The 14,930-nt window shown below is 42.8% G+C and overlaps 1 protein-coding gene across 1 annotated transcript; it reads left to right on the forward strand.

Moving 5' to 3' along the window:
• The first annotated feature begins 1,386 nt into the window (after positions 1 to 1,386).
• Positions 1,387 to 3,493, forward strand: LOC128133430 (uncharacterized). Its single transcript, XM_052770872.1, has 3 exons — positions 1,387 to 1,444; positions 1,561 to 1,919; positions 3,469 to 3,493. The coding sequence occupies exons 1-3, from the start codon at positions 1,388 to 1,390 to the stop codon at positions 3,491 to 3,493; spliced, it is 441 nt and encodes a 146-aa protein (XP_052626832.1). The 5' UTR covers position 1,387.
• The last annotated feature ends 11,437 nt before the right edge of the window (positions 3,494 to 14,930 follow it).

The following is a 14,930-nucleotide window of genomic DNA, read 5'->3' on the forward strand; positions in this document are numbered from 1 at the left end:
TAGTATGTCGTCCAGTGGTCGCTCTCATGGTAGAGGTCGGGGCAGTGGGAAACATAAGCTAGACGAGGTATTGAAACGGCTACATGCACTGGAGCAACATGTGTTTATGAACCGACAACCTAAAGAGGTTTTTGTTGAAGAAGTGAATAATGACCAATTTTGGAACGACATTTTTTTTGATGATACGACAGTGTCACAAAGAAATTATGATGGACAGGTTAGTTACACGCTACATTATTTATTAAATTTTATTAACATATATGAATACATGTGTTCATATTTTATATTTGAAAATATAGGTTGTGCAAGATGAAGTGATGAATAAAAACAATACAACTCAAAATGTTTTTGGTGATACTCAAGACGACAAGGTTGTTATAGATGTTACCTTTACGATTTTAATAATTACTTTTTAATAAAGTGTCTTTCGTTATTAAGTAAAAAGTTATATTTTTAATGTAGGTGTTGGAGGAGAGTAATCAGTATGCGGGGAACAAATTTGATGATGATGTGTTTGATGTAAACGATTATAGTGAAGTTAAAGAGGTTATTATAGTTACATTAATATAAATATTTTGTTTATTTAGATATTATTGCTTATTAAATTATGTGTATTTCGTTATTAAGTATAAAGTATTATTTTTAATGTAGGAGTGGGAGGAGAGGAATGACAATGCAGGGAACAAATTTGATGATGATGTGCCGGACGAAGACGAACTAATAATAACGGGAAATGTAGATTTTTTTCATGATGATGATGATGACAAAGAAGTTACATCCGATAAACCGAGGAGTCGAAAACCATCACAATATTTGTGCCCTCTTTACACCGAGGTATTCGTTTTATTTATAAACTGATGATTTTATGTTTATGTGAATTATCTAGAAAGATATAGATTTAAACATTTGAATATTGTTTTTAGTTGCACACGACACCGAAGCAAAAAATAAGAACAAAAAAGAAGGTTGATATGAAATCAACAAGCCCCGTTCCTCCTCCAGTTTTTGGTGTTGCTCATGACTTCTCCATGTTGCGCCTGCAACCTTACGTAGCAGGCGGTGAGGATGTCATCCAAAATTATGTATTGCATTCATATGATGTGCAACATCGTTTGTTTAATTTCGTGTTAGATAGAGATTTTTGGAGCTCATTGTTTGGGCATACACACGACGGATGGTTGGAGTCAGCGGTAAATAAATTGTTAATTAATTCTTTTAAAAGTTAATTGTTTTTTAGTCAATAACAAAAGTATCATGTGTGCAGCATATAACCATTTGGTACCGACTTTTGATGGAGAGACGGTTTGAGAGCGACCGACATACAATAATGCCTCCAAATTTTTTTGTTTCTCATGCTTTGGAAGAAGGACAGGACTGGCGGGCGTTTATGGCTGGTATTGCTACGTACCCCAACTTCATGGTTGCTTGGTGGGATGTTGATACGGTAAACTTAATAGTTTATATTGAAAATAATATCGTTTTTTTGTTATGTTTTTGTATTGTGATGTTTTTGTATTGTGATGTAAATAAACATAATTTTATTTTCTGATCCTTATACAGGTCTTATTGCCGATTCATTCATCCCCTAATCATTGGCTATTTGGGGAACTACGATTAGCGTCAATGGAAGTGCATATTTATGACAGTCTTGGTAGAGGTGCTTATGAAAAATTCCAATCCGAAGGAATCTTTTCCAAATTTGAACGTCGGGTGGCAAATTATTTGGACAAGATTAAGTATTGGGCCCGGAGGAACATCCCAAGAATTCCATTGAATATGCAATTCATTTATGAAGAAAACGTTCCCCAACAAAGTAGTCATTTGGGAGATTGCGGTGTTTTTCTTTGTATGTTTATGGAGCAATTGGTTTCAGGTCAACCAATACGTGTTCTTATTGACCCAAAGAACGCAGCTTTAGAGTTCCGTCTCCGGATGGCAAAAATTATTTGGGGGTCTAGTCTTGCTCCTATGTAGTTGGATTATATAAATGTATATACAAATTAATGTTGGATTTCATTATTAGTTTATTTTTAGAGTTTACTCAACGGATGACAAAAAATATAACGTTACGACAATTACAACAATTTAATGACCTACTAATTACTTATCAATACATACAACATAAGAACGACTACAACATTTGTTTTAACGTTACAAATACAACAATTTATTGACCTAACAACTTCAAAACCATAAAAACAATACTGAAAACCTTACAACTTGTAAACAAGAACTGCCAAGAACAACACCCAACTACAAACCAATGCTATCTTTAACTTCTTATTTTCTGATTGAAAGAGCTTATTAGAGTTAGCTACTTTAGCTATTACCATAGAAGATTGGTCCTTCTCTTCATCAACCCAACTGATAAACCCGCATTTTGGTCCCTGTTAAATTTAATATTCACAGTAAGAAAATAAATTTGTGTGATGTAAACATGAGGGTTTAAATTTGAATGACGGTAAGAACATGATACCAAATACGGGCAAGCATAAAACAATCTTCCTGGGTTTTTAGCTGTACCAGAAATCCTAACGATACGTTCTCGTCCGCAATTGCAGTATGCCATTAGCCTTCTTATTCTTTTAAATCGGAGTTACTTTCTCAGTTAAATTTTTTCATAATGAGTGACACCCATTTATAGAATAAATCATATTACCGACAATTCTTTTTGACTATGAAATGAACTGGTTTGACTATGAATTCAAAATGTTCAACTATGAAATGCAGACAAGTACATTATGTAGTATTGTCATGTCGGTCAGTGAAATTTGACTATGAAATGAACTGGTTTGACTATGAATTCAAAAAGTTCAACTATGAAATACAGACAAGTACATTCTGTAGTATTGTCATGTCGGTCAGTGAAATTTGACTATGAAATGAACTGGTTTGACTATGAATTCAAAAAGTTCAACTATGAAATGCAGACAAGTACATTCTGTAGTATTGTCATGTCGGTCAATGAAATTTGACTATCAAATGAACTGGTTTGACTATGAATTCAAAATGTTCAACTATGAAATGCAGACAAGTACATTCTGTAGTATTGTCATGTCGGTCAGTGAAATTTGACTATGAAATGAACTGGTTTGACTATGAATTCAAAATGTTCAACTATGAATTTAAAAGGTTAAACTATGAATTTTGATCAGTAGAGATACAATATTTTCTATTTATAATTGCATTTGGGTGATCAATGTAGAGCACAATCATCGGTATTGAAAATGAGTAGTTACAGCGAAAGAACCTTTTCTCAACTACCAATTTTCTTGCATAACCTTCAAAGAACAAATCCTAATACCTTCACAGCCATTAAGAAAACCGATACCAACCGCTTTCAATTCTGTTTTGTGGCTTTAGGTTGCATGGTATAACATACTTCTTATATTGAGTTATACAATATTTCATGGTAATGTATCTCGATTAGTTGTTACTTATCACTAATATGTGTTCGTTTTTATGTAGATTCGTACCTTCCTTAGGTGCATGATACCGCTCATATATGTGGGTTATTTACTCCTTCTTGGGAGCTTTCTGACAACAATGTACTTCGCAGTGGCTTTAGATGGAAATCATGAACCACTACTCTTAGCAATTGGTTTGGGAACCTTACAGTGTGAAGAATCATGGAGATGGTTCATGATGAGGTTAAGAGATTGTTTAGGTGAGGACATAGAGGTTGGTTTCATAAGCAACCTGTGTGGTAACATAGACTTTGGTGTTGAGAGTGCCTACCCGGATTCCTATCATGGATATTGTCCTAAAGATATAGCTCGAAAGATACGTGAGTCTGTCGGACATAACAATACGGAAGTCGAATCGTTGTTTTGAAAGTCATGCAATGCATATAGCGTTGATGATTTTTACTTGTGTTTCGAAAGGTTGCAAAGTACATGTAGGCAACCACCTTTCTGCACCTTGCTTATGAGTCCAATTTACTGGCTTGACGATATACCGATTTCAAAATGGACAAGAGCATTTTTCCCAAAAATACGTTACAATGTTAAATCGATTGACGTCCCTGAAATTTTGCAAATTATATCCTCACGTGAGTTTCCTATAACAACGATAATTGAGTTAACCACCACGTCGATAAAATCAAAGTATGCTGAACTGTAACAACTCAAATTTTCAAACAAATTTTTCATTTTTAAAACATAATTAATTCCATTTAAGACAAGGCATAAATAGTTAAGTATTCTGTCAAATACATATATATTCAAAATCCCAAGATCCTAAAAACCATCTTCAGTGTGTATCGATCACGCCGGCGCCTTCCCACGGTCCTCGCTAGTACCTGAAATACATGCACAACAACTGTAAGCATAAATGCTTAGTGAGTTCCCCAATATACAACTTACGCACATACGCCTTTCCAGGCCCGACCTTCCGGTCCATGTGTCTCAGGGGACTTCCGTCCCTGCTGGGTAAACCTTCCGGCCTTACCCACGCCGACCTTCCGGTCCATCACACATCATATCGCCTTCCGGCCCATAACATAATGCCTTCCGGCCCATAATATAATCGCCTTCCGGCCCATAACATAATCGCCTTCCAGCCCATAACATAATCGCCTTCCGGCCCGGACCTTTCGGTCCACATAACATACATAGCACATATAACAGATAACTTACCACATATAGCATACATATCACATATCATATTCGACCTTCCGGTCACACAATCAAACCCTTCCGGGTACAGTATAGTGAGAAGACTCACCTCGTAAATACTGAAAGCTAGCAACTCCTGAAATCACTCGTGCACAAACCAACGAGCTACAACCCTCCTATAGCATTACATAACTCATTAGCACTCATATCATCTAAGTGTGACTATCCCTAAGAAGTCAGACTTAGGTCAACTCTGGTCAACGGTCAACGGTCAACTCGACTGGACTCGGCGAGTACCATGGCGACTCGGCGAGTCTAGTCGTCCTCACAAATTCCTGAATATTCCCTTTCTACTCGTCGAGTATTCCTCTTGACTCGACGAGGTCCTCGTGGAAGAATCGCGGGGCCACCCCGACTCCACTCGCCGAGTCTGATGAACAACTCGGCGAGTCCCAGTAAATCTTCAAGCTACTCGCCGAGTCTGAAGAACAACTCGGCGAGTCCATGCCATGCAGACGAGTAACTGCTTCCTGAGATAGGTCTCGTCCCGAAGTACACATGCATGGGACCTTCTGGACCTCTAAAGGTCCTAATACAAGATTATAGTCGTGGGGTAACAAGGCATTACTTCATCAAATCACTAAATGGGTTCTATAAACCCTAATTTCATAAATACATCAATATAGCAGAGCATACACGAATTCTTACCTGGATGATGTATTCTCTGTATTCCCAATCCTCAGAATGTGACCCCTTGCTGCTCTTTTAGCCAATCCTTCCTCTTCCTTGCACAACCACTCTTCTATAACCAACAATGGCCTAAGATCCTTGCTCCAGCTGCACTAAATCGATTTAGGGTTTTTCTCAGAAGGCTAAAACGAACAATGACGGCCAATGGACCCCTTTTATACGTCCCAAGCCTGAACGGTTAGGGTTTCCGCTAAACAGCGTCGACTCGCCGAGTCCATATCTGGACTCGTCGAGTTCAGTCGCGGACCCGCGACCAAGTCTGCGATCCTACTCGGCGAGTCTAGGCTCCAACTCGCCGAGTCCCCTCTTAAATCACCCCAAAAACATAATTTAATAATACCTGAGATTTCGGGCTGTTACAACTCTCCCCCACTTGGATTAGACTTCGCCCTCGAAGTCTCGCTCTGCAAATAGTTCCGGATGTTGCTCCCGCATTTCGCGCTCCGGTTCCCAAGTCATTTCTGATCCCTTACGGTGTTGCCATTGAACCAACACCAGAGGTACCTCCTTGTTCCTCAGAACCTTGATCTTCCGATCCCTGATAGCCACTGGTCTCTCTGCGTAATTCAGGCTCGCATCCACCTGAATATCCTCCAATGGAACCACTGCCGACTCATCGGCTATGCACTTCCTCAGCTGCGACACATGAAAAGTGTCATGGATCTGACCCAACTCTGCTGGCAATTCCAACCGATAGGCTACCCGACCTATCCTTGCAATCACACGAAATGGCCCAATATACCGGGGCCCCAACTTGCCTCTCTTCCTGAACCGAATCACTCCTTTCCAAGGAGAGACCTTCAGGAGAACGAAGTCGCCGACTTGAAATTCAAGCTCGGATCGGCGCCTGTCTGCATAACTCTTCTGTCGGCTCTGGGCAGTCAATAATCTTTGTCTCACTTGTTGAATATGCTCTGTCGTTTGGAGTATGATCTCCGTGCTGCCCATCACTCTCTGTCCCACCTCTCCCCAGCAAATGGGAGTCCGACACCTCCTACCATACAACAGCTCGAAAGGCGGCATACCAATGCTCGAATGATGGCTGTTGTTGTAGGAAAACTCTGCCAATGGTAAATACGCATCCCAACTACCCCCGAAGTCTAACACACACGCTCGGAGCATGTCCTCCAGTGTCTGGATTGTCCGCTCGCTCTGACCGTCTGTCTGGGGATGGTATGCGGTACTAAAATGCAATTTAGTACCCAGCTCCTCATGGAATTTCTTCCAGAATCTGGAAGTAAAGCGCACATCACGATCTGACACAATCGAGATCGGCACCCCGTGCCGAGATACCACCTCTCTTACGTATATCTCCGCCAATTTCTCCGCCGAAGAGCTCTCACTGATGGCAATGAAGTGTGCACTCTTCGTCAACCTATCCACAATCACCCAAATTGCGTCAACTCCCCTAGCAGTCCTTGGCAATTTGGTGATAAAATCCATGGTGATCTGTTCCCACTTCCACTCGGGGATCTCCAATGGCTGTAACTTGCCATGCGGTCTCTGGTGCTCAGCTTTAACCCTACGGCAGGTCAAGCACCTCTCAACGAACCATGCCACGTCCCTCTTCATACAGGGCCACCAATATTCCTTCCTTAAATCCAAATACATCTTTGTAGCACCGGGATGGATCGAGAATTTCGATTTATGAGCCTCTTCCATCAACGTAATACGCGTACCGCCCACGAACGGCACCCAAATCCGACCCTGAAACGTCATAAGGCCTCGACTATCCTTGCCAAACTCTGAGATTAACCCCACAACCCGCTCTTTCTTCTGCATTTCTGGTCGCACAGCCTCTGCCTGGGCCCCACGAATAGCGTCCAATACTGGAGTCATCACAGTCAGTCTCAAGCATACGTCTCGCAATGGAGTGCTCTCCGCCCTGCGACTCAATGCATCGGCTACCACATTAGCCTTGCCTGGGTGGTACAGGATCTCACAATCATAATCCTTGACCACATCCAACCACCTCCTCTGACGCATATTTAGGTTGGGTTGATCCATCAAATACTTCAAACTCTTATGGTCCGTGTATATCGTACATCGAACCCCATACAAGTAGTGACGCCAAATTTTGAGAGCGAACACTACTGCCCCCAACTCTAAATCATGCGTGGGATATCTCGTCTCATGAGGCTTCAGCTGCCTTGACGCATAAGCTATCACATGACCCCTCTGCATCAACACTGCACCCAATCCCGAAATCGATGCATCGCAATATACCACGAAATCTTCCATCCCTTCTGGAAGAGCTAATACCGGGGCTTCGCACAATCTTTGGCGAAGTGTCTCAAAGGAGGTCTGCTGTTCGGGCCCCCATGAGAACGTAACACCCTTCCGGGTCAATCTGGTGAGTGGCACTGCGATCTTGGAGAAATCCTGGATAAATCTCCGATAATACCCTGCCAACCCAAGGAAACTTCTGATCTCAGAGGGTGACTTCGGCACCTCCCAACTCATCACCGCCTCAACCTTGGCCGGATCGACCAATATCCCTTTCTGATTAACCACATGTCCTAGAAACTGGACTTCCCGCAACCAGAAGTCACATTTGGAGAACTTTGCATAAAGTTTCTCCGACCTCAATACCTCAAGGACCTCCCTCAAATGCTCCTCATGCTGCTCTCTCGATCTCGAATACACCAGAATGTCGTCGATAAATACGATCACCGACCGATCCAACATCGGCCTGCATACCCTGTTCATGAGATCCATGAACACAGCCGGGGCATTGGTGAGTCCAAAAGGCATCACCACAAACTCATAATGTCCATATCGCGTCCTAAACGCTGTCTTTTGGACGTCTTCATCCCGTACTCTCACCTGATGGTATCCTGACCTCAGATCGATCTTGGAAAACCAAGATGCTCCCTGCAACTGATCGAATAAATCATCGATCCTCGGCAACGGGTAACGGTTCTTGACCGTTAGCTTGTTCAACTCCCGGTAATCAATGCACATCCGGTGTGAACCATCCTTCTTTTTGACGAACAGAATAGGCGCTCCCCATGGCGAGCTGCTCGGCCGAATGAATCCCTTTCCCAGCAACTCCTGGAGTTGCGAGGACAACTCTTGCATCTCTGGAGGGGCAAGACGATAGGGCACTTTGGCAATAGGCGCTGCCCCCGGAACCAGATCGATACTAAACTCTACTTGCCTCACAGGTGGTACTCCCGGCAACTCCTCGGGAAAGACATCTGGAAACTCGCGCACCACCGGAACTTCCTCAACTGACTTCGGTTTCTCATAAACCTCCCGCGTATCCATCACATACGCCACGAAACCCTTACAGCCCTGCCGTAGACACTGTCTCGCCCTGGCGGCCGAACAAAAAGCTGATCCCGAACGGGTACCCTCGTCGTATACCGAAAGAACTCCCCCTCTAGGGTCTCGTATAGTCACCAACTGACGCTCACAGTCGATGACAGCGCCGAACCGGCACATCCAGTCCATGCCCACGATGACACAGACATCCCCCATCGCGATAGGAATCAGATCAATCGGGAATCCAACCCCGAAAATCTCTAGTACACATCCCCGAAGAACCTCCGTAGCACAAATCACCTTCTCGTCAGCTATAGAGACTCTCAAAGGTCGACTCAACGACTCACGACTAACGCCAATATGCTGACTAAAGGCCAAGGACACAAAGGACCTACTCGCACCCGAGTCAAATAACACTAAGGCAGGCACAGAGTTCACAAGGAAAGTACCTACGCGCATAATAACATAAGCATAACATATCGACATTAAAATAATTACATGAATTACAACATACCTGCCACAACATCGGGCGCAGCGCGGACCTCTTCCGCAGTCAGCTGAAAGGCTCTTCCCCGAGCCCTCGGGGCCTCGGCCTTCACCGGTCGAGTCGCAGGAACTCCGGCAGCAGGTGCAGATCCCTGAAGAAGCTGAGGGCACTCGGCCTTCCTATGGCCAGTCTGGTTGCAATGAAAGCAAACCGAAAATCCCTTGGGGCACTCCCTAGCAATGTGCCCCTCCTTGCCACACTTGTAGCAAGCACCAGATCGACATACCCCATCATGACTCTTGCCGCACTTCCCGCAAGTGCGACCCTTCGAACCTCCTGTCCTCGAATCAGCGGACTTGGTCCGCTTGGCTGCCGGCTGGAACTGAGCCGGTCGCCGATCCACCCGCTGAGACTCGGCCTCTTCCCTAGCCTGGGTCTCCAACTCGATCTCGCGCTTCCTGGCATTCGCCTGAAGCTCAGCAAAAGTATGGTAAGTGGAGTTTGACACAAACTCCCGAATATCCCTCCTCAAGACACCTAAGTATCGGCTCATCCGAGCCTGCTCTGAGGACACCAGCTCAGGGCAAAACATCGCCCTCTCATGAAACTTCCGTGTAATCACCGCAACAGAATCGGTACCCTGCTTGAGGGTTAAGAACTCCTGCACCAATCGTTCCCTCTCCACCGGGGGAACGTACTCATCCCTGAACATGGCAGTAAACCCCTCCCATGTCACCGCTGTAGTCTCTGCCAAAGTGAAATTCGCTGTCACGAACTTCCACCAGTCCTTCGCTCCCAGACGGAGCTGGTTCAAAGCGAACCGTACCCTCAGGTGCTCCGGGCATGAACAAGTATAGAAGCACCCCTCTATATCCGCGATCCACCTCATCGCAGCAATCGGATCCTGCGTCCCATCGAACTCTGGTGGCTTCGTGTTGCTGAACTCCCGGAACAGCAATGAGTCGCCCCCCTGTGGCCTAGCAGCGGCCACAGCTGCGGTAGCTGCAGCGGTTGCAGCCTCAGTCAGTGCGGCGTACCGCTCGTCGAACGTCTCCATCAGGGTGGTCTTGATAGACCCAAACATCTCCGGGATCTCGGCCCGGATCGCCGCCGCCACCTCCTCGTGAATCATTTGACGAATATCCTCGTCACTCACACTGCTCGTACTCGCTCCGTGGCGCGGTCTAACCATGATATCTCTGAAATACAACATAAAACTATCAGAGATTCTACCGAGTATAATCGTACTCGACACGCAACCCTACTCAGTCCCAGATATCCAGGGATTCTTACTTGGGCCTCCCACTGACCCGGTGTCCTCGGTAGTACGGGCCCAATACTACCGACCACACCGCATCAATGTTCATCCCAAGTCCTCCTCCCCAAACTCCAGATAGTGAGTACTCTACTTCTGATACGCTCTATCTACCCGCATACTAGCAAAGCATCTCATATAGGCAACTTCCCTAGACTAAGGCATCACAAATCAGGCCACTCTAGTCCTATCATGAATACCTAGTCTTCTAGCATGCATAACAATTCATATCATATAATATTGTAAGGTATTTTGGGGATCTTTACCGTTCGGGCGCTGACTGATCGTACACACTGCTTCTTTCTTGCTTACCACAAAACCATTTACAAAAGTTTATGCCTTTATTTGAAAAGTTTCCTCAAATCCTCGGTTTGAGTTCAGTTACCCCCGAAGGTGCACCCGAATCCCTCAAACCAAGGCTCTGATACCAATTGTAACAACTCAAATTTTCAAACAAATTTTTCATTTTTAAAACATAATTAATTCCATTTAAGACAAGGCATAAATAGTTAAGTATTCTGTCAAATACATATATATTCAAAATCCCAAGATCCTAAAAACCATCTTCAGTGTGTATCGATCACGCCGGCGCCTTCCCACGGTCCTCGCTAGTACCTGAAATACATGCATAACAACTGTAAGCATAAATGCTTAGTGAGTTCCCCAATATACAACTTACGCACATACGCCTTTCCAGGCCCGACCTTCCGGTCCATGTGTCTCAGGGGACTTCCGTCCCTGCTGGGTAAACCTTCCGGCCTTACCCACGCCGACCTTCCGGTCCATCACACATCATATCGCCTTCCGGCCCATAACATAATGCCTTCCGGCCCATAATATAATCGCCTTCCGGCCCATAACATAATCGCCTTCCGGCCCGGACCTTTCGGTCCACATAACATACATAGCACATATAACAGATAACTTACCACATATAGCATACATATCACATATCATATTCGACCTTCCGGTCACACAATCAAACCCTTCCGGGTACAGTATAGTGAGAAGACTCACCTCGTAAATACTGAAAGCTAGCAACTCCTGAAATCACTCGTGCACAAACCAACGAGCTACAACCCTCCTATAGCATTACATAACTCATTAGCACTCATATCATCTAAGTGTGACTATCCCTAAGAAGTCAGACTTAGGTCAACTCTGGTCAACGGTCAACGGTCAACTCGACTGGACTCGGCGAGTACCATGGCGACTCGGCGAGTCTAGTCGTCCTCACAAATTCCTGAATATTCCCTTTCTACTCGTCGAATATTCCTCTTGACTCGACGAGGTCCTCGTGGAAGAATCGCGGGGCCACCCCGACTCCACTCGCCGAGTCTGATGAACAACTCGGCGAGTCCCAGTAAATCTTCAAGCTACTCGCCGAGTCTGAAGAACAACTCGGCGAGTCCATGCCATGCAGACGAGTAACTGCTTCCTGAGATAGGTCTCGTCCCGAAGTACACATGCATGGGACCTTCTGGACCTCTAAAGGTCCTAATACAAGATTATAGTCGTGGGGTAACAAGGCATTACTTCATCAAATCACTAAATGGGTTCTATAAACCCTAATTTCATAAATACATCAATATAGCAGAGCATACACGAATTCTTACCTGGATGATGTATTCTCTGTATTCCCAATCCTCAGAATGTGACCCCTTGCTGCTCTTTTAGCCAATCCTTCCTCTTCCTTGCACAACCACTCTTCTATAACCAACAATGGCCTAAGATCCTTGCTCCAGCTGCACTAAATCGATTTAGGGTTTTTCTCAGAAGGCTAAAACGAACAATGACGGCCAATGGACCCCTTTTATACGTCCCAAGCCTGAACGGTTAGGGTTTCCGCTAAACAGCGTCGACTCGCCGAGTCCATATCTGGACTCGTCGAGTTCAGTCGCGGACCCGCGACCAAGTCTGCGATCCTACTCGGCGAGTCTAGGCTCCAACTCGCCGAGTCCCCTCTTAAATCACCCCAAAAACATAATTTAATAATACCTGAGATTTCGGGCTGTTACGTGAACGGGCCGAACTGGCTGGTAAGGGAGATTGTTATATTTTGTTTTTTTTATTGTGCTGCTATTTTTATTAAAATATCAAATTTTACAGGGAGGTTGTCTGGTGGGTTGACCCCTAACGTTGAGAGTAAGGTTCAAAAAAGTCTCAACAAGTCTTATAATTGTAATGCAAGACGTTTGTATGGGGATACATTTGAAGTCGATGACACTTTTGCCACCAGCAACGTACAACTTGAACGAAGGGTATGTAGTTGTGGTAAATGGCAAAAAAGCGGTATACCATGTGGCCACGCTATAGCATGTCTAAGAACCCGTACATCTGAGTCCATTCAGAGAATGGTTGATTACAAGTTCACTAATTATGTGTATCGAGTTGCATATGGATCTGAGTTGGTGAATGGTATACCATCATATGAGCATTGGGAAATACCAAATGAACCGGTGGTCGTGTTACCTCCCTCAATGCAGTAGTTATTCATGTAGCACATTTATGTTTTATGTAGTATTATGTATTAGTTTTTTATGTACCCCGTTTTCTTTTTAGTGTTGTGTTACGTATTAGTTATCCATGTACCTAGTTTATTTTTTATGTCGTATTATGTGTTAGTTATTTATGTACCCCATTTATATTTTATTTCGTTCTAAATATTTACTATTGAGGAAACAACATACATTAAAAGAAATGGACGTTTATTAAATAGTAACGACTAGACACATACAACAACAAACAACTTAAATAACGAAAAACAATTAACTTAACCAACATGCATATTAAAAATAAGGGACATTCTTTAAAACATTCCATGCATCTAAGTGGGTAAACTCGCTACCATCGTATTGAAAGCGGTATATTTCCAAAGCCACCTGTCGTAGAATGTCTTCATCCGTATTTGCATGTTCGTTATCCAACTCGTTATAAATACGTTGAAATTGTTTCACCTTCATTTTCATATCAAGAAACTTCGCTTTGACATCTCTTCTTCTTCGATATTGAGTGCGGTTCATTAAATGGTGAAACAAATGACAGACATGAGACCAAAATGATCCAACACGAACTTGTGGGGGACCCGGTGGAAAATCCACCTCTACAGTTGTAATCCAAACTTGAACCAAAGCGACCTCCTCTACGTTCCTCCATATACGTGGTGAGTCCATAATTGCAAGGAGGGAAGTAATAGAATACAATTACAACGGATATTGAAATCTATTTATAACGACTCCTTACTTTCCTGGTGCAATGACTTGTCAACTCAAACAGCAATGTATTGTGTTGTCATTCAACCGGGGATGAATTGTCAACTCAAACAGTGATCTGTTGTGTTATAAGTATAGTACACTGCATTCGTCAGTTAATTTTGACTATAAATTGACCATAAGTTACATGCAATACTTTATTAAATTAACCAATATAGTTGTTCAAATATTGTTTTTTAGATTCTACTCTCTTTGTTTCAATCCAAATGACTTCTATATCATGGAGCAATGAAGAGTTCTTGGTTCTTACACATGCTTATATTCATGTGTACGAGACAAGCAAGTTGAACGATCAAATGTTTTGGAGCCGTTTAACAAATATTTTCAATGCTGAAAACCGAATGGCTACAAGAAACGATCGTGACGAACTAGACATCTTAGCAAGATGGTATGAAATGAAAACTGAAGTTCTATTATTCAACGATCTTTATACCAAAATTGACGACACCCGTTTAAATGCTACTGAGGATGTCATCTTGGAAGCTGCTAAGGAGGAATACAAGTCATTAAGTAACGGGTTGGAATTCCAGTTTGAAGCCCCTTGGAATATTTTGAAATATATCCCGTTTGTTTAAAATCTATTTTAGTTTATTATTTGAGTACTAGGTTAGTTTCATGTACTAGGTTATTTTAATGTATTTCTTATGTATTTCGTATGTATTTCGTTTGTTTAAAATCTATTTTAGTTTATTATGTGAGTACTAGGTTATTTTCATGTATTTCGTATGTAATTCGTATGTATTTCATATGTTTAAAATATATTTTAGTTTAGTATGTGAGAAACTCGTATGATTAACTTGAGTTAATATATTTTAGTTTATTATGTGAGAAACTCGTATGATTAACTTGAGTTAATAAATGGCCATTGCATTAGTTATCAAAATATATTAGAATACATTAGTAACAAGATTCCATGAACCATTAAAACATCACAACAATTACATGATAAACAACGACATAATACGAACAAAGCATTAACGTAAAACACAAGTCCATGGCTTATTCTTAACACAAATTAGAGCGGTCTACTTGAAATATTGTTTATCTCTAACAACCTTCCAAACTTCCTCATATTCAAAGTCTCTGCCCTCATGCTCAAAGATGTAAAACTCTGTAACAACTTCCAAGAACTCTTCTTCGTCACGACAACGAACATTGTTACGTTTCGCATAACTACATGCTCGATTGAACCATGTCACTTCTTCCTTTACATCCGTCCACTT

The sequence above is a fragment of the Lactuca sativa genome, chromosome 4 (assembly GCF_002870075.4).
Source record: "Lactuca sativa cultivar Salinas chromosome 4, Lsat_Salinas_v11, whole genome shotgun sequence".
NCBI classification, from domain to species: Eukaryota; Viridiplantae; Streptophyta; class Magnoliopsida; order Asterales; family Asteraceae; genus Lactuca; species Lactuca sativa.

Bases quoted from the DNA above. Each gene is read 5' to 3' on its own strand.
- LOC128133430 (XM_052770872.1), top strand. From the start codon at position 1,388: ATGGCTGGTATTGCTACGTACCCCAACTTCATGGTTGCTTGGTGGGAT. The intron at 1,445-1,560 runs GTAAACTTAATA...ATCCTTATACAG, and splicing joins CTTGGTGGGATGTTGATACG to GTCTTATTGCCGATTCATTC. The intron at 1,920-3,468 runs GTTCCGTCTCCG...GTTTTTATGTAG, and splicing joins CCAAAGAACGCAGCTTTAGA to ATTCGTACCTTCCTTAGGTG.